Source organism: Dicentrarchus labrax, unplaced genomic scaffold (genome assembly GCF_905237075.1).
Source record: "Dicentrarchus labrax unplaced genomic scaffold, dlabrax2021, whole genome shotgun sequence".
Taxonomy (NCBI): domain Eukaryota; kingdom Metazoa; phylum Chordata; class Actinopteri; family Moronidae; genus Dicentrarchus; species Dicentrarchus labrax.
In genome coordinates, this window is record NW_026136714.1 from 23,149,432 (window position 1) to 23,171,953 (window position 22,522).

A 22,522-nucleotide genomic window follows, 5' to 3' on the forward strand; every position below is an offset into this window, starting at 1 on the left:
GTAGTTTGCATATGACCAGTCACAAGATCTTGTTTCAACTCCTACAACACAATTGTTTGAATATATGCACTTTTTTTTAGCTATCCTAGAAAACAAGCAATTTTTTTGTGAACGCAAACATGTGGTCTTTGACAACTTTTATTCGAAGGTGGAGGAAACATTTCCAATCATTTGAGTGCAAATGAAAAGCAATATTTCATCCATATACATGTATTTACAGATGCACTGGCACTTAGATGCGCTTTAGAGGCAAGGTTAAGAACTCAATTAGTGGAAAGAAAAGGAGAGGGTGGTGAGCACACAGATCAGATAGGGCACACTCTGTTACATATACTCTACATGCTTCAAGTCTGGGAATGTTATGATCTAAAGAATACAAACTTGATTTCCTGGTGAGGAACTTAAGTCAAGCGTAGCTGCACCTAACTCTGATGAACCGTTGACTTTGGACTTTATGGTGTTCAGATATTTAAAACAAAAAAAAAGGAAATAGAAAAAAAAATGAATGCTTAGCTAAGTGCATCTGATCGCCTATCAGTCAGCTATCAGTGGACACTGCCATCTGCCGCACCCATCTGATGCCCCTCAACCATATGGAGTGGATTCCTCTTCTAGTCAGTTCCCAACAGAACTGATCAAAAGAAGGAAGCAAGAACTATTTCTACAAGGCATCCACTGAAAAGTCTTGACCTTACTTGCTGTGTCTAACCGTGGAAGCATTGACAGTGGACAGGGTAAGAAGGCCCACTGAGATGCATCATGAGATTTTACATTTACAATGCACCTACATAATGCCTGGTCCCTGACCCTGTGCTGCTAACAAGCAGGCTACATTATCCCCTCTACAAACAAACTCTGCTTCAGAATAACAAAAACAAACAAAAAAAAAATAATACCCCAATGTGGGAATTATCACTATCACAAGCCTCTTTTCACAGTTTGTCAAATGTAACATTGAACTGTAGATGACGAGGATGGAAAGCGTGGCATTCCATGGTGCAGAGGGAAAGGGGTGGGAGGGAACGGGCTGCTTTTTTTTCTCATAAATTCACTATCTTGTTTATTTTTTCCCTCCCCAGTGGCATCAAGGACTTGTGATCTTGAGGCAAAACAGATAATAAAAAAACTAATAATATGCAAGTGTCCAAATTCAGTTCATTTAGAGTCTATTGTAGAAAAAGAGGAAAAACTGATAAGTTGAAGATCAGCAAAGCAAGTTCTTGGTTCTCAATTCTTCTCCTCGGCCTTCACCTCCTTTTTCTCTTCTTCTTTCTTCTCAGTCTCATTTTTGTCCTCTTCCTTCTTTCCTTCTGAAGCCTTTTCTTTTACAGAGAGTTCCTCCAGCTTCTCTGCCACTTTGTTTGCGCTATCAGTGTTGCCTGTGACAAAACAGTAAAATGTGCTGTCAACTAAAAAGCTATAAAAAGGTTAAACAACATTCCTGTTATTTTCACTTTGCATCTCAACTCACTGTTTTAAAAAGTCCCCACATCTTCACACAGCCACTGTATTTCATTTATGATTTAAGGTGGACCAAGTGACCTTTTGCTATTGTGGTCCTGTACAAAATCTCAATTGTAATGTAGCAGAACATAGTGACACCGGCCTTTTAGAAAGTCAGTAAAGTGTTACATTCTGCATGTTCATGTAGCAGACAGAAAAAGTTCCAGGCTGGAGTGAGCAGCAAAGAACAGAGTGAGTCTGCATGTTACCCCTAGTTTGAGTTTAATTTAAAACAGGTCTCAGTACACATTACTCAAACCTGAGTACAACAGTGTATTGGGGCATTATCATGTCAAATGGATTACAGCTTCTAGTAAGCCAATGCACTCTTTGCTAAAGTAGTTCACATTTTAATTAAGTAAAACATATCTCATCTCACCTGTATGTCATCAAGTTTACACATTACATTAGCAAACATTTTAAAAGTTTCACATACCTAGAGTTTTTCTGACCTCCTCCTTGCACTCATCAAACTTCCCCTTGAACTTCTGAGCATCTGTAAACAGAACAGAAAATTAGTATACATCCTCATTATGAGGATATAATGAGGCTGATTAATCACCAAATTAGAAAACCAGTAAGATATAGCTTCTGTGTCGTGTTGCCCAAACTTTAGATGGAAAATGGCTTGTCACTTCAGTGTGATCGTTTTATAATGCAAATTAAATACTAGTTTGAGTATCTTTCAATTGTAATATTGGATTAGATGTATACTTACTTTCTGCGTTTAAAAAGCGTATTGCCAAGAGTTCAGGTTTGGGGCATTCATCAGCATAATCTGCTAGTGTGTTCCACACCCATGCCCTGTCGCTGCCTGCATTGGGCTTCAGCTCCATTGCAGTTGTAACTGTAGTTCACAAGAGGGGGAACAAGGTTGACAAAAAAGGCAAAATTATATAGCACATACCTTGTCTCACATTAAGTGGTCACACCATTGTTAGCTGGACTGCTTATACTGATGGCTAATTGTAGAATCGGAAGATGTTGATGTAAAATTTAATGTATCCTAAACTGGCCAGTGAACATAACCATCATAGTTTGGGATTTCAAAGATAACGTCTGGATTGGTGAGAACACAAAGATGGTGAATACCAGTCAAATAACCAGCAGACTGCAGCGTGATAGCAAGAGTTCCTTTGTTTGACTCACTGTGATGATTGGCACAAATCTTCAAGGTTCGGTCTCTCCTCATCAGGAGGCGGATTGTGCCCTTCTCTTTGTGTTTCAGCAGCTTGACGTCGCCGGTTCCTCTCTCCTTCCACTCCGGTGGGTCGTTCTCAGAGGCAAAACGATATAGTTTGGCCCGCCTGGGAAAACAGTGGGATACTTAATTAACAGGATGCCATTTCTAATGAAGACACCAATGTACTGGTCTACCAAACAGTCCCAGATGCCTGGCCAGCAAAATGTATATTAGATCACAACAATTGTGTGACAAATAACACTTGAGTGAACATAAAAAGATTATTAAAGCAACTTACATTTTGAAGAGCTCCTCCTCATCCTCTTCTAATGTTTTCACATCCTGCTCAGGAAGGGACACGATGGGCTCAAAGTGGGGATCATGATTAGAGTCCTCTGTAGTGGTTTCGTGGTCTTCCGGTTCCTAAAAGGAAAAGCAAGAGAATGAGATACCTCAAAAAGAAAACCCTTCTGTAGTTATCTGTGTCAGAGTGAGTTAGAAGTCATTAGGCATGTGGTATCTTTCAGCGTGATTCTTTGAAACTCACTGGAACAAAGTGACTTCTGACAACTGACCAACAGGCCATGGATGCTTCAATGGAGGGATTTAAGGGCTCATTGGTTAAGTATAGCTTTTGTAGGGGGAACTGGCAAAGCCTTTAGTAAAGCGTTGTTGCTGAGCCAAGCATCTTTAATTCTATTTGGGGTTGAATGTTCTCACGTTGATGTGTGCACGATTAAATGTACATTATTGATATTGCAAGAACGTACATCACCTTCATACAGAAAACGACTGAGGACAAAGGCGGCTATCCACAAAGAAAATGTGCAAGTTCACGATTAGTGACAAAGTGTGAAAAGAGCCCACAGTCAATAACTCATGTGCAGTATCATTTCAAACACGACACTGAGCACACGCGGGAGATTTCCTCGGTGGCAAACACACTTCTAGCCTATCAAGCTACTAGTTAGCGACATAGCATGTTAGCTGCATCTCAATGTAACGATGAAATCTTTGTGCCTTAGCTAAAAGAGGTAAGCTACATCTGCTGCTGGCGTTAAAGATGCCAGACGCAATAACGTATAATTAATTAAGGCCACTAGCTTGGATGAAGAGGTGGATTTTTTTAAACGTTGTTTCTTTTGGTCGTAGTTACACTGTACTTCATTAATGTTAACTAATAGTTGTTGAACTTTGTTTTTCTAAGACAACTCATTGTGAAGTTGCCTAGCTAGGTGATGAGGCCTAATATAAGCGGGCTAGTCCCGAGCTAATCGTTCGGCTCTTTGCACCGCGGTGTGTGTCACTAACTAATAACATACTTAATTTGACTATAATTTATATGATATAATTTGTGGGCTAACTGGCACCCCAGTCAATGTAGCCGTGTTACAGTTAACTGCCCGGTAATACGCAGTCACTGGCTCCAGCGCCCTGCTATTGAGCTAACATTAGCCAACTTATGTTAGCAACTGTTGTGTTTGCCAGACAAAGGCAACCCAGCTAACCAGCTAACCTCATTGTCTTTGGCCAGCAGGTTACACGCAGTTTGTGAAATACCCTGTTCAAACGACTGCCAAAGTTTAGTTCAATCGTAAGGACGATGTGTCCATTGCCTTCCTGAGCTAATGATCCCAGTGTGAGGCTAATGTTAACATGCTGCCTGGCTGCACACTTCAGAGTACTTCTGAGCTCGTCAGCGTTCAACTCTGAAGAAATGCTGCAGAGTTTCAAACCTTACACTGGAAGCACCGGACATTTCTAGCTTCCTGCCATGAAGTTCACAAGCTTTTATTACATCCTATAGCCGTGAAATTAGACCAATTAGCTGTTCTGGCATCACGAAAAGACAACATCATTGTCGGCATTTGTAGCTCGCAGCTTCTTTTACCAACTTTGACGAATTACGACATATAAACTACCATGTGTGTCACTAAATTCCGGGTTCAAAGCAAACATAATGCATTCGATGACCTAAAATGAGTGACCTTACCTTCGGGTCTGCCATATTAATGTAGATGTTTGTAGATTATGGAAGTAGTTAGATAGATTCAAATCCCAGACTGGCCGCCGTTTCCCTTCAGCTACTCTCACTTCCTGCTGCAGCTTTCGCGCGCCGAATTTCCTACGTATGCCCGCGCCCACATTGTGACAGCGCGCGCACCGCCTCTCTCGGACTGCCTGCATCAACCTCACATACATTGTCTGACTATTGATTACTAATGCAAACATGTGCCCGTTTGTATTATGCACAATATATATGCTTTAATATGTTGATATGTGAATGAATTCTTCTGTCAATAAAGAGAAAACAATACCTCAAACTGGCTCAGTATAAGTAAGTAAACCATTATGCTGCCAAATAAATATTGTGTGTGTGTGTGTGTGTGTGTGTGTTATGATTTTTCAGTTTTAAAATGAGCTACGACCACTATAGCCCCCTTGTTCCACTCTATGCATCATGTATGTATTACTTGGTCCTAACTTGATAAAGCACACATTTATTTATTTATTTATTTATTATATAGAATGCAACATTTGAGCTCATTATAACTTTAAGTGAGAAAGGCCTTCAACTATACTTTAACTAAAGGCCTCAACGTGATGCAGGTATGACACGTTTATAATGTGCTGTAGTGGTGCATATAGTATAAAGAACAATCAATAATCACAAACAAATGAAAGTGGAGTCAGGAGGTCTGATACCCCCGGGGCAGTTATGGGATTATGAATGCACCTAGTTCTAGTTGGTGGGGGGAAATAAAAAAGGTTAATGGGAAAACTGAAGTCCTTTCAACGCATTAAAAACAATACAAGTCACAAGTATATAGGCCTAGGAAGTATATACCGTCAATGTTCAACACACGTCAAATGAAACGATATGGACGTGACGCGCGAGCCCCGAAATGACGGCCACCACTGCCACTTTAACAAAGTTCAGAGTTCACCGCTGCACGTGGTTCAATCAACATGGCTGCGCCCTGAACGTTTCACTAAGAAGTGGATTTGAAAGTAAAAGTAAGGAGGTAAGGCACTTGAAAAACGTTATCTGGACTGACAGTGAATGTAGCCATTTCTGATATTTAGCACGACAGCGAACGACAGACTGTCAGATATTAAATTAGACAGCGACGAACTGTTTGTTTCTAAAGAAGAAAGAACGCAGCTGCAGTGAACATGAGAGACCTCTGTATGCACAACAAGTGATGGGGGTGTCTTTACCGTGACACAGCGCGAAAAATAAAGTCCTTAAATGATATAAATTATTATTCACAGAGCTACATTCAAGTTTTTAAACGTTTTTTTTTTTAACTTTCACCGTTACATTTGGATTTTTAAAGTTATTGTAACCATTATTAAAAAGCTACAACGTCTCCCAAACCAAACCTGACATTTAACAAATAAAACTAGTGTCTTGTAATGTTGAAAAGACTCTCAGAGCTAACACGTTGTCCTTTTTAAAAGTGAACCTGTATCAGTCTGCTCATTGGATTGTTAATTCTACCACCCAACAGAGTGATGGCAGATGTTAGTGGCAGCCAGGTGGCTGATCCTCCACCATCAAAGGAGGAGAAGTCTGATGACCTCCCCCAGGACTCCCACAATGATGAGGATGTCAAAGCTGAGGGCGAGACAGAGGCAGCCTCTGACCCCAGCATGTACCGCTACATCAAAGAGGACCTCTTCACATCAGAGATCTACAAAGTGGAGATCAGGAATCTACCCAAGTTCACCGGCTTTAACGACCTGAAGAAGTTCCTGGCCAAACACAGCCTCAACCCGCACAAAATCAAGTTGTTTGGCAAGCAGACGTTTGCTTTCGTCACCTTCAAGAACGAGGAAGAGCGCGACAAGGCCATGAAGATGGTTCATGGCATGCAGTGGAAGGGCCAGGTGCTGAGCGTCAGGCTGGCCAAACCTAAAGCAGACCCCATCCAGAGGAAGAGGAAGCAGGAGGAAGGGGAGGGTGCAGGAGGAGGGCAGCCGGCATCCAAGCGGACAGAGGGAGACGAGGAAGAGGAGCCGCTCAGTGTCCAGATAGCCAACGTGGTGACTCCTCTGTGGAACGTGCCTTATGAGGAGCAGCTGAGGAGGAAGGAGCAGGAGGTGGTGGGGGTTCTGCAGAGGCTGGCCAGGTGAGTGGTGTCATTAATGTACAGTCTGCTGCATACCAGTGGTACCATGTGTGTCCATAACAGGAGTTGTGCAGTATTAACACTAAATTTCAGACCAAATATATGTTAATGGAGGTCAATATCTTATTTATGGAAGCTCCTGACAGCCCCAGTATTCTGTGTCCTCATTGAATAACTTTTTTTTATATACCATAATACCTTAATTCTTATCAGCAGAAAACACTTAAAAAGAGTATTCAGAACATCACATTAAACCAATATACTACACTTGTGTCTTTTTCAGAGAGATTGGCAGCACCAACAAGGCCATGTTGCCGTGGCTGTTTGCACAGAAAGGGAAATATAACAAAATGTGTTGTCCTCTGGAAACTATCCGGCCATCTCCTACACAGGTTTGTTCCTTTTTATTTCTCATAACTTATTACAAAAGTGTACTCTGTAGTTTTACACCTTGGAGTGCAGTAGTGTCTAATATTCCCCTAATCCCTTTCACATTTCTCCACTTGCATCTCGGCAGACAGAGTACAGAAACAAGTGCGAGTTCCTCATTTCGGTGGGTGCAGACGGCGAGGATAAGACCATCGGTTTCCGCCTGGGAAAATATAAAGGCGGCTCCTGTGCTGTGGTCGGGCCAGCCGAGACGCGCCATGTCTCGGCCGAGGCCAAGAGAGTGGTCAGCGAGTTTCAGAAGTTCATCAGGTATTATAACATGATCGTCCACAGCAAGTTATATGGAGAACAGAACATTTTAGATTTCATTTGTCTGCGGCCATGAGACTTGGATTTAATTTAGCTTGTTTGGATGTCCTGTGTCACTGGATCTGCATCAGAGCCTAGTCTGAACCCAGAATACTAAAATAGTTGAAAAATACTCACACACACATTCCCTCTATTGTATTTAATCTCATCATTATTTTTGCACACAGGACGACCCCATACTCTGTGTACAGTCCTGAAACATATGAAGGACACTGGAAGCAGCTGACTGTACGGACCACAAGGACCAAACAAGCCATGGCTGTAGTGTTCTTCAACCCACAGGTGAGGAACTGTTTGGTGTGTGAGCCTGCTTTCGGAGTCACACATTGTTAGATTTCTCCTTTTTTGATGTCTTTTGCTTGTTTAATGACACTCTAGAAACTTGATGAGGAGGAAGTCGGCGCACTGAAGAGCTCCATGAGGAAGCACTTCACAGAAGGAGAGGGGAAAGAGAGTGGAGTAACCTCTCTTTACTTTGTTAGAGAGGGTCAGAGGTAAGAAAAAACAAAAACACGATGCTTCATGAGTCAAGTTTAAAAAATGCAGGACAAACTATAAATCACTGAATATTGCACTAAACTTGTGTTTTCTGCTTCCAAGGACTTCACCTAACATAGAGGACTTGCCCTGTGAGCTGGTGGCTGGAGAGGGCTGCATTCACGAGGAGCTCCTGGGTCTAAAGTTCAGAATATCTCCTCATTCTTTCTTCCAGGTAAGAAATATCTGCTGCAAAGACTTCCAGAAACACATGCTCCTTTCCAGCTAATTCATGCGATTTCAGTCACTTCCTGTTTGCACAAACTTTGCCAGTGTTGAGTGTGTCTGTGTTGCCTGGCAGGTGAACACAGGAGCTGCAGAGGTGCTGTACTCTGCTGTGGGGGAATGGGCCCAGCTGGATCAGGATAGCACAGTACTGGATGTGTGCTGTGGGACAGGGACCATCGGCATCTCTCTGGCTAAGGTAACATTAGTTGTCTGTAACAGAAACGTAACTTGCTGGCAACCTTTTTTATGTATACCTTGGTATTAGTAAGACTTCCCTAAGATTACTTACTGTATGAAATGCCGCATTGAATACCGCACTTGCACTATATTGAATCGATAATGTCCCCTTGCAAACAGCGACCTCTGCACTATTTTAAATAGCTGTGTCAGGGTTGGTACAAGCATTGGAAATGGAGGCTCTGGCAGGTTTTGACGTTTTTTGTTGACTTTTATCTCTAGAGGGTGAAGAAGGTGATTGGGATCGAGCTCTGCCAGGAAGCAGTGGAGGATGCCAAAGTTAATGCAAAGCTCAATGGTAAGAGATCAGATAACGTCAAACTACCGCCAGTGATTTGTGTGTGAAATGTGAATATTTAAAATGGAGGATGGTGAGTATTGAGGATGTCAGAAATGTATTGTAGAAATCAGGAATATTTTGTGTTTCCCCCTCAATGTTGTCGGGGTGCATAAGTCCTGTTCAGGCTTTTTGATCAGTTATTCATTTGTTTGTATTCAAAGGTCTAAGCAATGTTGAGTTTCACTGTGGAAAAGCCGAGGACGTGTTCCCAAACATTCTCAATGCTCTGGTGTCACCCAACATCACAGCCATCGTGGATCCACCGAGGGCAGGCCTACGTAAGTGAACAGCCAAGAACACTGAAGTGAATCTCACTCAACTTCAAGGTGTCACATAATAAGAGTTGTTGTTTTTAACACAGATTCCAAGGTGATACTTGCCATCAGGAGGGCAGAGCATCTGAAGAGGCTGGTTTACGTGGCATGCAATGCTAAGGCTGCCATGAACAACTTCATTGAGTGAGTCATTGTGTTTTAAAGCAGCAGTTGGGATTTGTTTTGTGGGTGCGAGAGGATTATCTGACACGTCAAAGTAAAACGAAACCCTGCATGAATGGGTGTATCATTTTGAAAGGTGGCAGATCTGAGGTTGGAAATTTTTTTTGTCTGTAGTCTGTGCAGAGCGCCATCCAACAGAGTTCACGGGGCCCCCTTCCGTCCGGTGCGAGCCATGGCCGTGGATCTGTTCCCTCAGACCATGCACGTTGAGATGCTTCTGTTGCTGGAGAGAGTGGACTACAATTCCCAGCAGCAGCAGACCAGCAGCACTCAGGAAAAGACAGGGTCTTAGCCTTTATAGGAGACCCTGTACAATTTGATAGAGCATGGGCTCTCTATAGTAGAAATGTACACACACCCTCAGTGCTAAAATTAATTACAATAGCTTTCTTTCCTCTGTCATTTCTCTTAGTAACTGCACAGCCTTACAGTCTTAACTTTAAAAGGGTCACTAAATCCAAATAACAACTTACCAGTGTCCCATCCAGTTTTGTCCTCTTATCCCATAATGCAATAATTTGTGCTTCAAATAAATGTGTTAATACAGTATTCATTGCAGTGCATTTGTTTTATGGGCAGTGACCCTTTGCCTATTCTTCCTTGTTTAGTTTGAGAATCTTTGTAAAAGTAGTAGTTTGTCATGGCGTATGTCTAAAAGCTGTAATGCTACCTAGACTACCTAAATGTTTTTGGTTTACTGAAATTTTCACATACCTTGTTCCAACTTTTAAGGATAATGCAGCACAGATTGGGTACTGTGGAATTGATAGCTTTTCCTATTATAGTGTCACCTTAGTTTACCTTCCTCTTGTTTCTGTTCTGTTCAATCATTCTGCGACTGAATAAAACAAAGCCCTTCTCGTCATTAGTCAAGACATTTTATTTTGCATAACAAATATCACTGAAGTCATGGAGCTCAGGTTGCAATACATACTTCATTTTCTAGGCAGCAACATATCAAACAATTCATTGGTACAACTCAACAGCAACACATGTAAAAGCAGTATTTTTTTTTTCCTCTTCTCACACCAACACACACTTGGCAAGACAACAAACGCACAGCGGGGAAAGCACATTCTTAAAGCAATCTACATTATCACTACAGCCTTGTGTTAAAACTGTGTCCTTGGGTATTTTGTAGAAAAACCACAGGCCAAATACTTGACAGAATGCACAGCAGTTTCTATTTTGTTCCAGCAAGTAATGAGTCTGTATTTTCCTGTGTTAGATGATTCTACTGTACAGTTTGCAGCAACATTATTCTATAAAATGCATAAGACTGTATGTAAGCTTTGGTATACACAGTTTCATCAGCTTGTGTTGGACTAAACGACTTGATTGTATTTTGTTCAGGTCAGTGTACCAACTACATTTTGCAAGGCTGCCTTTTGAAAAATGTATTCTACTTGTCATCAGAAAATATGATCAACTTTCACAATGATGGCAAACGTACACAAAATACACAATCCATTAAGACGAGTCTTAAAAATCTGCACATGCTGTAGGCTTTTTCCTCTAAAGTAACTGATGTTTTACAGGCTGTCTTCATTAAAATACTAAACTTGCTAAAGAATAAATGCTTTATCAAGTAAAGGGGGCTTGGTCTTTCCACTTCCTGCTGAAGGGTGTTTTAGGTCCAATGTACTGTATATACTCTGAGCCCTTCATGAAATGAATTAACTAAGGCAACATGTAGCCAACATGATTTCTTAAGGGCACCAAAAATGAAAAGCTACTGAAATGTACCAAGTGGTTAGTTGGTGTGCATGGCATTAGTACTTTAATAAAAAGATAGCAAGAACTAAGAGCATAAAAGAAACAATCCTGTAACTTAAACACGACAGTAATGTGTGGCCCTGTGTTTGGGTTTACTGCAGTGTTAGCATGGGGAGCAGGACGTTTCTTGTATTGCCAAAGCAAAAAGAGGAGAAAAAGAAGGGAAAAAAGGCAACAAGTTCCTCCAAATACAAAAGTCCTCCCAAATATCCCAAAAGCAGTTGGTTACTATACCAACAGCATGATCAGTCAACAAAAATATCTGACAGGACACAAGTGCATAACAATAGTTCTGAATAGTGATCACTTCACAACGCATGTTTTTAAATCGTGCAAACCAAGACAGCAACTGTCCATTTTGAGGAAAAACAAAACGGCATATTTTGTGTTTGTCTACCAAAATATCCATTACACCAACCAGTAAAATACCCAATAAACAAGTAACTTTGTTTCCTAATTAAATGAATGGTATAAATACACAAGTGTTAGTAGTCCCTTTCAAATACTTGAAGCAAAAACAAAACCAATAGGTGCTGGTACTCTAAGATTGCGACTCTTTATAATGACACTTTAAAAACAAAACCAAGGTGTGCTGAAGCATGCATTTCTTATTTTGATGTGGTTCATCTGTTATCAAGCCATGTTAACTTCTCTGCAGCCCGGTTAATTTTCTTTTTCTAGTGCCACAGCGAGGATGCATCTAGAGAGGTAGACGATATTTGCTCTACTGTCTGTTGTGCATTTAGTCCTACCCTTACATCTACCAGCTGAACCAATAAAACGTGGGCGAAGGAAGCAAGCAGTTCTACCGGCCTGGTCAATGTGTAACTATATTGCCATTAGATCTCAGTGATGCATAATTAAGTGAGGAAGGTGGTGAAGGATGGTGGTGTGTGATGTCTGACAGTGACTGGGTTTCAGTGCCGTGGTTCATCAGTGATTCAGAGACTTAAACGTCAACAGTGCAGAGGGGTTCGCTCCCTGGCTGGGCAGACTCCATTATGGTCATCTTGGGTTTCTTCCTAGTTTCCTCCTGGTATAGAAATACAATAAAAGTAACCATAATATGAGGAGTACATTCTGAAAATGCTACAAGATGTTAAAAATGAGAACGCTAAATCTATTCTCAATTCTAAAATATACAAATCCTGGCAGAAGACATGTAATTTTGTTTGCCACAGACTGACAGCTACTTTAATCAAGACGTGTAAAAATATGTCCATCTTCTATGCCTCGAGCATCAATAGAGAAGAGCATCCCAACCCAACTAATTGAGACCCTGCAGATTTCCTGTTTGCCCAAATGATATTCTGGGCTTCATTTGGAAAAAACTACCACTTCATCTTTCCTTCAATGAGCTCTCTGGTGACAAAAGTTCTTCTACAACAAAGTTTTTAAGTTGTTGGCAAGGAAAGAAAGAAAGGATGAACAAAAGCCCAAAACAAGCCACTTCACACGAGAAGTCCTACAGTACAGAAAGAAAAAAAAAATGCTCACACAGTAGGCATTTATCACTGCAGCCATACTGGCTCACTGTCACACTGTTGTGGCTTACTGGGACACTTTAATAAAACAAAGCTATCTTTAATGTTATTGGTATGACCTGCTATTTGGCTCATTACTATACTTTTCTTCATGTTAGAAAATACAAATGAAAATCTAACTACTGAGTTGCACATCAGCTACATAACGTTGGGATGGGGGTTGTGGAAGACAGGATAAATGTTAAAACACTTGTTAAAATTAAAATGACATTAAAATAAAGATTTTCTCACCCTCTGCGTGGCTAGTTTCCTCATCTCTTCTTGCAGTTTGTTCAAGATATGAAGGTTTGGCTTGTTCTTTTTGGCATACTGCTGGAGCTCGATCACACTCTTGTCACAGTTCTCCTGCAAATGATCAGTGGTTTTAAAACTCATGGAGATGAGCTTGCAAAATGAAGAAACATCTTCATTACCAGCACATCACCACTCACATCTGGTTCCTCTCTGATGTGGCAGGTAGTAAAGTTAACCAAGCAACAAGCCAGTCGAGCATTACAACTGAAATGGCCTAATAGCTGACTCACGACAGTTACAGTTTTATGATGAAAGACGTTTAATTGTTACCAAGGTCCTACTGTTGACCTCTACAATCCACAAACCTCACAACCAAAATGGTCGATTTATTTTTTTTTTTTTATAAACTGTAAATAAAGCTCAACACAAAACATAAATACAACCAAACTCTTCCATGAATACAAAAGTGTTTTTTTATAATTGCTAAAGAGTGTACCTACCTTCTTGACCATCTTATTGCTCTCTCTGCCATACATGCGCAGCAGTGAGCCCCAGTTCTTGACGTGAGGATGAAGCATCTGCAAGATCTTCTGAGATGCTAGTTGTTTGCCAACCCTCTTGTTCTTGCCTGGTGGCAAATGTACAAAACGTGTCACTGAAAGCTACATGTACGTTACTAGTCTGTAAAGTTAGTTAGCTCCACAAGGTGAAACAAAACGAACATGGTAATTAAAAACAGACACCCAACTCTTTAGCTCTACACATTGACTGGTTCAGTCTCACCATGCCAATAGATGAGGATTACAGTCTACTTACACCAGCCACGCACAGTGTGCTTCCCACATGTCATCACATATTCACTCTTCTGGTTTTTCCCTGGGATCACCTCAAATTTAATGCTGGTGTCTCCCATCCCATGGTTTCTACAGGAAAGAAAACAATACATTTTAAATAAATATCTGCAACCCGGCACTTTGTTGTCCCATTTAAATCAAGTAGCAACAGTGAAAGATGGCAGAGTTGTTGTGACGGGTGGTGTGAAAGCTCACCAGCAGCTTTAAACATGATTGGCAATGCCAACAAAGACAGTCTCTATTCAGCAAAGCAAACCCCAAGCAAACGGAACATTCTCAACAGCAGAGTACAGAGACAACATGATATTAATATTTATAGTTACCAACATATCACATAGGGTTCGTACACCCTGTTAAGAGTACAGTGTTTCCTCTATCTTGATTTTGGAGCGGCGGCTCGCCGCTGTTAAATTTCTGCCGCCACGGTATCAGAAATGGTAAATGGTAATGGACCTGTACTTGTATAGCGCCTTTCTAGTCTTCCGACCACTAAGCGCTTTTACACTACGTGCCTTATTACCCTTTCCACACATTCACTCATGATGGCAAAGTCCATCGAACAGAAACAAACATTCATACACATTCACACCGATGCATGGCATCGGGATGGTTTCGTATCTTGCTCAAGGATACTTCGACATGTGGCACCAGGAGCGGGGGATCGAACCCACAACTTTCCGATTAAGGAACGACCCGCTCTGCCTCTGAGCCACAGCCGCCCTAATGGGCAGACACACAATGTAGTCACGGTTGCCTTTTAAATGATCCTGCCGACATAATGCACCCCCGTTGGCTGCCGCTCACATTGCAATTTAACAACAAGTAGAACTATTCAGAGGTTATTGGGGCTGTCCAGTTTAACTCCACATACTGTGTGTTTTTGTTGTTTCTTCCAAGTCGACTATTAAACTAACAGCTCCACCAAAAACGTCACCGCGGTGGGTCCGTTTTAATTGGACAACGTTCAACTTGTCAGTTCTCAGCTCAACGCCCTGATATCAAACATCTGGAAACATTAAAAGGGTAAATATATTTGTTTGTGTTGCAGCGAAGTGTCAGTTCTGTTTCCTACGTAAAACGCTTGCAGGTGTGACGGGACGGGGGGCAGGCCAGCCCCCACTGCTAAAAAAAAAAAATCCTAGAGGAAACACTGGAGTAAATCCAAGCATTTCCAGAAGCTCAAAGCCTTTATCATCATATCTAAATTGTTACTGTTATTAACTTTGATATATTTTGATCATGATTATTTAATGCTCAGTCATTTCCAGAGTAAGGGATCAACAGAGGACTAATCTAGCTATGACTGATGAGTAAACATGGCAGGAGACAGACAGATATGATGACAGGAGGGTTTCATTTCAAATATTAAAAAAGGTTTCTAGTTTACACAAGGGATTGTGTAGATGAAACACCAGATTATGTTAAAAACCAACAATTTTTCAAAAAATATATATTCAAACTCAAGCACATTACTAACTTTGTAAAAATAACGGTTCCAATTAAGCATTTTCTAAACCGTCGGGATGTTGTAAACCAACTGATCACAATATGGCAAATAAAGTAATAACACTTGTGTTCAATGAACAATATGATCATATAATCTATGTGGTCTATTGAAACACAAATACAAGTGTTACTCAAACCTACAATAACTGTTATGTTGGTTAATGTAGATAGGTTAAAAAAAAAAAAAAAAAAAAATGACAAACCAGAAATGATCATATATTAGTGGCATCATGCATTTCCTCTTACCTTTTAAGGCACTCATGAAGAATCTGATATGGCGAAAGTAGTCCTGCTTTGTTGGTCAGCTCATATACTCTTGAGTCTTCTATACTGATATGATTAAAATACTGCGGAGCAGAGGTACATGTAATGTTACAATTGTTCAGTAAATATGCATCAGCTTTCAAGGGAAACACATTCTACCATCAGCCACAATTCTTGGTGTCAAAAATCCCATTGCCTGTCTTTAATGTTAGAGATGGGCACTTGAACTTAAAAAAAAAGATTCCAGGTACAAGAACATAAATAAATGTCAAAAACAGGAAAGAAAAGAAGTACCTCCAGTTCATCGCCCTCAACAGGCTTCTCCTCTGAGGTCTGCTTCACAAAGTCAGGGATGAGGATTTCCAGTGTGGCTCGAGCTGAAGTTCACACAAAAATTAAAAGTGAGGGCAGAACTAGTGACGCATTATAACATGCAAACTTACCAGTGCATAGTCTCATCTAATACATCTAATTCAGTTTGATTAATATACATCAACACCAAGTTAGTTCTTTATGAGAAGCCCTTAAACTGATTTAATTGTCGTTCATTTATGACAAACTGACAATTGTAACAATACATTTACAATTATGGGGATTTAAAAATTCCTCCAGAGGATCTCACCATCTCATTAACCACTGTCACTAGTACCCCTGAGCTAACACAGTGCATATTCAGTTGGGACATACACAAACCACAATGCTAAGTACTGTAAATAAAAGAATTTACCAGCTTTATTCTTGGCAAGTTTTTTACTGCTTGCTGTTCCTGTACCGTAAGTTACTCCATCTATAATGACCGACGCTCCAAAGGGTTCACTTGGGTTCTCTGTGGGGCACACAAATTGAGTTTGATTTTATATGAATCATATTCAAAACTTAATTTATAAGGAGGCAACAGCAATACTTGTGTGCACACATGAATATTTCTGTGACTACAGAGAGGGGTAATACATGTATGTATGTATGTATGTATGTATGTATGTATGTATGTATGTATGTATGTATGTATGTATGTATGTATACAATAGATTTACATCACAATATATATTTTTTAATTTAGGTTTTTTAAGTTAAATAATATATTACTGACAAGGCAGAAGTGGCATAGGACTTAAAATACTTTAATAACATCAAGACACTTACAAAAGAAGAACTTACCACATTCAAAAAAGTTGTAAACAGGTCGAACCTTTAGGACACGTTGCATATATTCATGCAAGATGCAAACTTCAGACTTTCCGTTAGGGTTGATGACAAATTCTGTTAAAATAAGAACAAATGCATCAAAATTCCGCAAACACTTCAACAATTTTATGTCACAATCAGAAATAATATACTGTTTACTACACTTTGATTTTGACCCTTTTTACAAAAACAAAGCTGACAATTAGCAAGTTCCTTTAACTATACTGCAGAAGAACACAAGACAAAAGGAAGAAATCATCCATGTTTTGTTATTTTTAATAGCTTTTTAGATGACCACGGAGTTCTGGTTTTTTATGCTTTCATTGGTTACCGATAATGAAAACTAACACCCCCGCCTTCTTCTTGAAAAGCACAAGTTTTATGAAATTCAGAAAGTATAACTCTATAACAGTTACCTTTCTTAGTGGGTGCATCCTGGACTGACAGTGTGATGAGTTTCTGGTTAGCAGGCAGGATAGGTCTCTCGGACTCTGCCTGTTTCCTCTTCATGTCTCTGTTGAACTGCCTTCGCTCAGCCCAGGTACGAAACTTCTTTACAGTGACTTGTTCAAAGTCAAAGCATTTTTCGAGGTACAAGCGAAAATCTTCAAGTTCTGTGAGGAAGTTTCGTAAAGTTAGATCACGTAATGAAAGACCACATAAAACAAAAGCATGACCTTTCAAAAACCATCACTGACAATGTGCTGTGAAAAGCGCTTACCTATGGACTCGTCCTTGCACACCTCCACCTTGGCCTTGACTTGTCCTAAGGCTCCTTGGGCAGTGTCGAAGGGGCGGTGCCCTTTAACCTGCAGGCTGTTATTAGTGGCACCCTCTCCATCTGGGCCACCGTCAGTCAGGCTGGAGGGAGGGACGGCATCCTGCTCCTCCCCTGTAGCCTCTGATTTGCCTGCTCCCTCTTCACCGTTTGCCTCCTCACTGGGCTTGACTGGAGATACCTCTGCATTAAGTGTCATCTCTCCATTCAGCTCCTTTAACTCCTGATCCTTCATTTTCTTGTAGTGTAAGCATGGGATGCTGCTGGTAGGAGGGTCATGTTTCTGTATCAAAAAAGAAGACAGAGTTGTCACAAAAAGTCTTTAACAGTATTGTCAGTGTGTCAATTCTCTGTAAACCTGACTTAACTTGACCCCTTTGCCAATATTGGCAGGGTTGCCGGTTTCACACCAAGCTCAACTGCTTGTGAAATCAAATTATATATATATATATATATATATATATATATATATATATATAAAAACTTACTTACAATAAACCTATATTTATTTTTTATATTTATATTCTGTTTAGACCTAACACAGAGCTGCCCCAACAAATAATAAGATCGAAATCCCAAAAGAAATTAATAAGACATGACACTTGTGTTCTTCATCTTACCCGAATACTACCAGTCCCAAGGAAGTAGGGTCTTGACCAGGTTACCACCCTGGTCTCTCTGTGCAGGTAGACTGGAATGCCTGAGTTATGGAATGTCATGATCCATCCATCAGGTAGAGGCTCAGTGGGAGGACGACCCCGACCTAGCATAGGAGAAAATGTAAATGTAATGCAAAGCAGACATTGATTACTTTATGTGTGAGGCTGCTCTAACCTGTTAATACGGGCACTGAGATAAAAAGCAAGACATTCTGTGACGCATACACGCTGCAGTGTGTGCAGAACTTTAGATTACCCAAAACTAATTCAGCTGAAACGTTTATCTCGGTGTTACATACTATACACACTGCCAGCAGTTTAGTGTGAGACTTGTGAATTTACCCACTAACGTTACTTCTTACAGCTTTGTTGGATTAATGAAGTATAACACCATGTTACAGTTACAAAGCTTAAACAATTGTTTTATCACTGATCTACAGAGCTTTTAAACAAGCAATTTGGATACTCATTCAAGTTTTTTAGTATTTTTTAAAAATCAGTTTACAAATCTTACTAGTTCAGTGAATCCTTGCATGTAGTGTTTTGTATCTCACCAGCTGACCAAGTGCATATATTAAAAGATATTTCAGAGAACTACAATCGAAAAGAGGGTAACTTGGTTGTCCATTTAAGTTGTGCAGGTCTTACCACTTCTGCTAACCAAATTGCCCAGGAGAAACTGTGTACTGTAATCCAAATCAGCAATGCAAGCAATTGTGTAACATAACACTATAACTAAAAACACAATGCCATCCTATATTCTATAATACTGAAACCACTCCATTGCACCTTCTGTGACAGTACCCAACCCTGAACAGACATATCCACCACTCACTCTTCAGGACAGTCTTAATTTTGGTCATCATGGGCTGAACACCTCCTTCACCGTCTGACTGATGATCACTGTCCCCGCCATACTTGTCCTCTGCTGGACGCATCTTTTTTGGGACTGGCATGCCCTCCTCCAGCAGAGCATCGACATCATTGTCAAACTCCTCCTGGAAGAGTCAATGGTTAAGGCCGGGAGAGAAGGATGGGTCACCAGTTTAAGGGAGTTTTGAATGTTTTGCCTGAGAAGAACTGATGTAATGCCATTGGTGGAGATAAAAACAAAGGCAGTCTACCACAATATAGGAAAAAATTATCAGCTCAACTTTTGAAGCATAAAAGTTAAATACACCTGAATTTTGAAATATATTAACATTGAATCTATATATTAACTACTATTTTTGCATCAAAAGGAAACCCAGCATTTAATAGAAGAAATTAAAAATGGCACTAACCTCTTCCAGCATGTCACTTATCATTTCAGTAATACAAAACAAAGAAATAAACAAAATGCAAACAAACATTTATTTAAATGAATGCTGCTTAATGGAACATTTGACTCTGGTTTATCCAGTCACACTGATAGAGGAAAGGTCTCAAGTGATCATTAGTCATTTTTCTTGCCATGTAGTTGTTTTTGCTTTTTTACTGGTCCTTTGATTCAGTTATAGCTATACTTAATATATACTACAGGTTCCCAAATAAATAGTTTATTTTAATCCATAGTTATCTTGATTGTTCCATTATTCCCTGTAGCCAATAGCATAGCCATAAACATACAACCCAGCTTGTATTTGTATTAGCAGAAGAAAAGAACCTGCCAGCTGTCCTATTAGCATCAAATACATAAAATGCTGTTTTGCAATTAACATTTATAACTATTGGGAGGTTATAATTTGTTAGATAATATTTGTATCTCAATGTAAACAGCAAGCATCACAGCGACATCTGTGGATTATCTATGGTTACCAGGACAGTGTTTTCAGAATCAATAGTGGCTGTTGTAGTTTGATTTCTGATGCTTTCAAGGCACAATCCAATACCATTCAACTGACATAAAACTAAAATGATCTGCATGACTACTAGATACAACTTTTTTTGGGGTGATCGGACACCAGGGAGGCAGTTAAGTAGCAACATTCTCTTTGGCACAAGATATGTTTATAGAAGTGCGATCTCAATTTGGAAAACCACTAACATTAGGCTGCAATCCCAACAGAAACTGCAGGGGCTACACTGCTTTAGAGAGTTGCTCAAGGTATTAGTAAGAGGGCAGGATCCAGAAAGTCCATAACCATTTTTATAATTAGACATCAGTCAGTTTATGATATTATGAAAGAATGATATTACAGCAGCAATCATTTCTCCTTAATCTAAAACAGTGAAGTAAACAGTAAATTGTGCTGGTCATGTTATATGTTATATTCTAAAGAGAATTAGCACCTGCATATATTTGACTGACCTACTATAGGTTGTCAGATGATGCGTTACAGAATTTCTCTTTTTGTTGCCATGTCTGCACCCCTGCTGTGCCATCGCAGTGGTCTCAGTGAGATGACATTTAATGAAACAGCACTTATAATGCCCTCTTTTGTGACTGTACTGTATGGGCTGTAATAGGCCAACATTATTTCTGTAAAAGGACAAATTGGTGGTGTAGCTGATAATGACAAGCGGTAACTGCAGACATAAGAACAGACGTACCTCATAGGAGTAAGCCACGGCCTCGTCATCTGCTTGCTCCTGCTGTACTATGACCTCAGACTTAAAGCCGCCATGCTCCCCATCGTCATTATCCAAGAAGTTCTCGTAGAAGTCATCCAACTCATCCAGGACAGCGAACTCTACCTTGTTTTCCAGGTCTACCTCAGCCTCCTCGGATGTTATGCCTGTTGTGTTTCCTGCTCCAGAGCTACCCTCAGCTACCTCCTGCTCACTAGTCGAGTCATGCAACTCACCATTCAAGCTGTCTAAGCCGTCATCACTTCCTCCCTCCTGCCCTTCACCTGTGTACAAAACCTTCCTGTCTTTGCTACTGCTGCTTTCAGTGAAGCTCACACTGATCTTAACGTCTCTGAGCAGTTTGAGGTCTGGTAAAAAATTGGTGACCGGGGGAGCGTGGCGGGCTGTTCTGGGGCACGGTGGGTTGGGACTGGCCTCATCTGAGAGGTGGCTACAGAAAGTTACTGAGCCCATGCTGAGGGGCTCCTGTGGCTGGGCTTCCCCGTCCCCTGGGGTGTATGTGTATCCATCACCACCAGAGCTAACGTCCATTACCTCTGCGTCACTGGACGTTTGCAGGGGAGGTGGTGGAGGTGCTCTGCCCTCATCTTGGCCAAAATCATCAGGTGGCTCCAAGGGGAGAGGGGGTAGAACATCATCTACTTCCATTCCTTCTGTTTTACCAACTACAACTTATACGGACTGAATAATTATTCTAAAATCTGACCTGCTTAGAGACTTTCTTCTTATCTAAACCCAGAATGCATGCAGAAGCACATCCCTGTATAGACCACGTACCAGAGGTGAAAATGCTAAGCTGACTACATTGTTCTTTTCATTAATGTAGACAGCTTTCAGAATCACTGTCTCAATTATTGGAAATCACAATGCATTCAGCTTAATATGGGATCTAGGCACTGATCATCCTCCACTGGTATCTTCTGGTAGCTAGAAAAAAGGACCGGTGAGAGTAAGAGGTCAGTTTGTGCAACTTTATGACTGATGACAATATCTCTAACAAATTACTACTAAGGTTACTATGTAGCGGCGGGAAATTGACTTCAACTCTACATATGGGTCCCTATGCTGAATAATATGATTAACCTTTATCCAAGTTCAAATAACAAGTAAATGCACCCAAAGAGAAGAACCTCGTTTTAGCGCATATGCTCAGTCTACAGCAGCACAGCGGGCCCCTGGTGAGGTTAACATCAATGCTAACATGCTAGCAAGCAACCATCAGACTGTGCGGATACCCGCGTCTGCAGAAATAGTCAGCGAGCCTAAAAAACAGTTAGCTACAGAAATACTCACCGATAAATATGACACGGCTGTCTCCTATTGGCACCTAACTACCTTTCTAAATTATTTTAATTTTCGACGCGCCGCCATACTGCCTCAGTTGCAGCCCCGCCATCTTGAAGAAAACCACAGCGGCAAACCAGCTCACGCCCCGCCTCCCAGTGCCGGCTTTTTCATAATTGATCGATCAACGAGCCAATCACAACGTCCTTCTACGACGTCTTCCCAAATGATTTAACCAATCAGCATAATAGCATGACACATTTCTTGACAGATGAGCAACATGTTAACATGTAAACGCCGGAATAAATCCCAAAAATGGAAGACTGGAAACATGTTCTGTAGAAATTCACTTCACAGTCGACCTGTTTATTGATTATATGTGTCAGGGAAATAACATAAACGTGCCACCTGCACAGGTTCTGCACCACACATTACACCAAGAGGACA

At 40.7% G+C, this 22,522-nt stretch overlaps 3 protein-coding genes and 1 non-coding gene across 5 annotated transcripts; 1 reads left to right on the top strand and 3 right to left on the bottom strand.

Moving 5' to 3' along the window:
• Positions 1 to 120: 120 nt before the first annotated feature.
• Positions 121 to 4,830, bottom strand: ranbp1 (RAN binding protein 1). The gene is made up of 6 exons (XM_051423405.1): positions 4,680 to 4,830; positions 2,985 to 3,109; positions 2,653 to 2,810; positions 2,222 to 2,350; positions 1,940 to 1,999; positions 121 to 1,379 (listed from the first exon to the last, which is right to left on the bottom strand). The coding sequence occupies exons 1-6, from the start codon at positions 4,692 to 4,694 to the stop codon at positions 1,228 to 1,230; spliced, it is 639 nt and encodes a 212-aa protein (XP_051279365.1). The 5' UTR covers positions 4,695 to 4,830; the 3' UTR covers positions 121 to 1,227.
• On the bottom strand, positions 1,577 to 1,705 carry LOC127376737 (small nucleolar RNA SNORA77). Its single transcript, XR_007887564.1, has one exon. It is a non-coding gene; the product is annotated as a small nucleolar RNA SNORA77 (small nucleolar RNA).
• Positions 4,831 to 5,599: 769 nt separating the features above from the next.
• trmt2a (tRNA methyltransferase 2 homolog A) lies at positions 5,600 to 10,288 on the top strand. 2 transcript variants are annotated; one of them, XM_051421936.1, is made up of 12 exons: positions 5,600 to 5,712; positions 6,202 to 6,822; positions 7,106 to 7,214; positions 7,340 to 7,521; positions 7,749 to 7,863; positions 7,960 to 8,075; positions 8,182 to 8,293; positions 8,420 to 8,542; positions 8,806 to 8,881; positions 9,085 to 9,201; positions 9,285 to 9,381; positions 9,535 to 10,288. In XM_051421936.1, the coding sequence occupies exons 2-12, from the start codon at positions 6,206 to 6,208 to the stop codon at positions 9,710 to 9,712; spliced, it is 1,842 nt and encodes a 613-aa protein (XP_051277896.1). In that variant the 5' UTR covers positions 5,600 to 5,712; positions 6,202 to 6,205; the 3' UTR covers positions 9,713 to 10,288. The 2 variants fall into 2 exon arrangements, with proteins under 2 accessions (XP_051277896.1, XP_051277897.1); XM_051421937.1 differs by having other exon boundaries at positions 5,619 to 5,704.
• Positions 10,277 to 22,219, bottom strand: dgcr8 (DGCR8 microprocessor complex subunit). Its single transcript, XM_051421935.1, has 14 exons — positions 22,085 to 22,219; positions 20,753 to 21,718; positions 19,056 to 19,218; positions 18,182 to 18,324; positions 17,505 to 17,844; positions 17,200 to 17,397; positions 16,757 to 16,858; positions 16,326 to 16,424; positions 15,893 to 15,975; positions 15,581 to 15,681; positions 13,791 to 13,897; positions 13,475 to 13,602; positions 12,972 to 13,085; positions 10,277 to 12,229 (listed from the first exon to the last, which is right to left on the bottom strand). Exons 2-14 carry the CDS (start codon positions 21,437 to 21,439, stop codon positions 12,146 to 12,148), a joined length of 2,349 nt encoding a protein of 782 aa, XP_051277895.1. The 5' UTR covers positions 21,440 to 21,718; positions 22,085 to 22,219; the 3' UTR covers positions 10,277 to 12,145.
• Positions 22,220 to 22,522: the final 303 nt, after the last annotated feature.

Bases quoted from the DNA above. Each gene is read 5' to 3' on its own strand.
- ranbp1 (XM_051423405.1), bottom strand. The intron at 2,811-2,984 runs GTAAGTTGCTTT...CTGTTTTCCCAG, and splicing joins GAGGAGGAGCTCTTCAAAAT to GCGGGCCAAACTATATCGTT. The intron at 2,351-2,652 runs GTGAGTCAAACA...TGTGAACTACAG, and splicing joins GATTTGTGCCAATCATCACA to TTACAACTGCAATGGAGCTG.
- trmt2a (XM_051421936.1), top strand. From the start codon at position 6,206: ATGGCAGATGTTAGTGGCAGCCAGGTGGCTGATCCTCCACCATCAAAG. The intron at 7,522-7,748 runs GTATTATAACAT...TTTTGCACACAG, and splicing joins GAGTTTCAGAAGTTCATCAG to GACGACCCCATACTCTGTGT. The intron at 9,202-9,284 runs GTAAGTGAACAG...TTTTTAACACAG, and splicing joins TCCACCGAGGGCAGGCCTAC to ATTCCAAGGTGATACTTGCC.
- dgcr8 (XM_051421935.1), bottom strand. From the start codon at position 21,439: ATGGAAGTAGATGATGTTCTACCCCCTCTCCCCTTGGAGCCACCTGAT. The intron at 17,398-17,504 runs GTAAGCGCTTTT...ACTTCCTCACAG, and splicing joins GTGCAAGGACGAGTCCATAG to AACTTGAAGATTTTCGCTTG. The intron at 13,603-13,790 runs GTAAGTAGACTG...ATTTGCCACCAG, and splicing joins GCACACTGTGCGTGGCTGGT to GCAAGAACAAGAGGGTTGGC.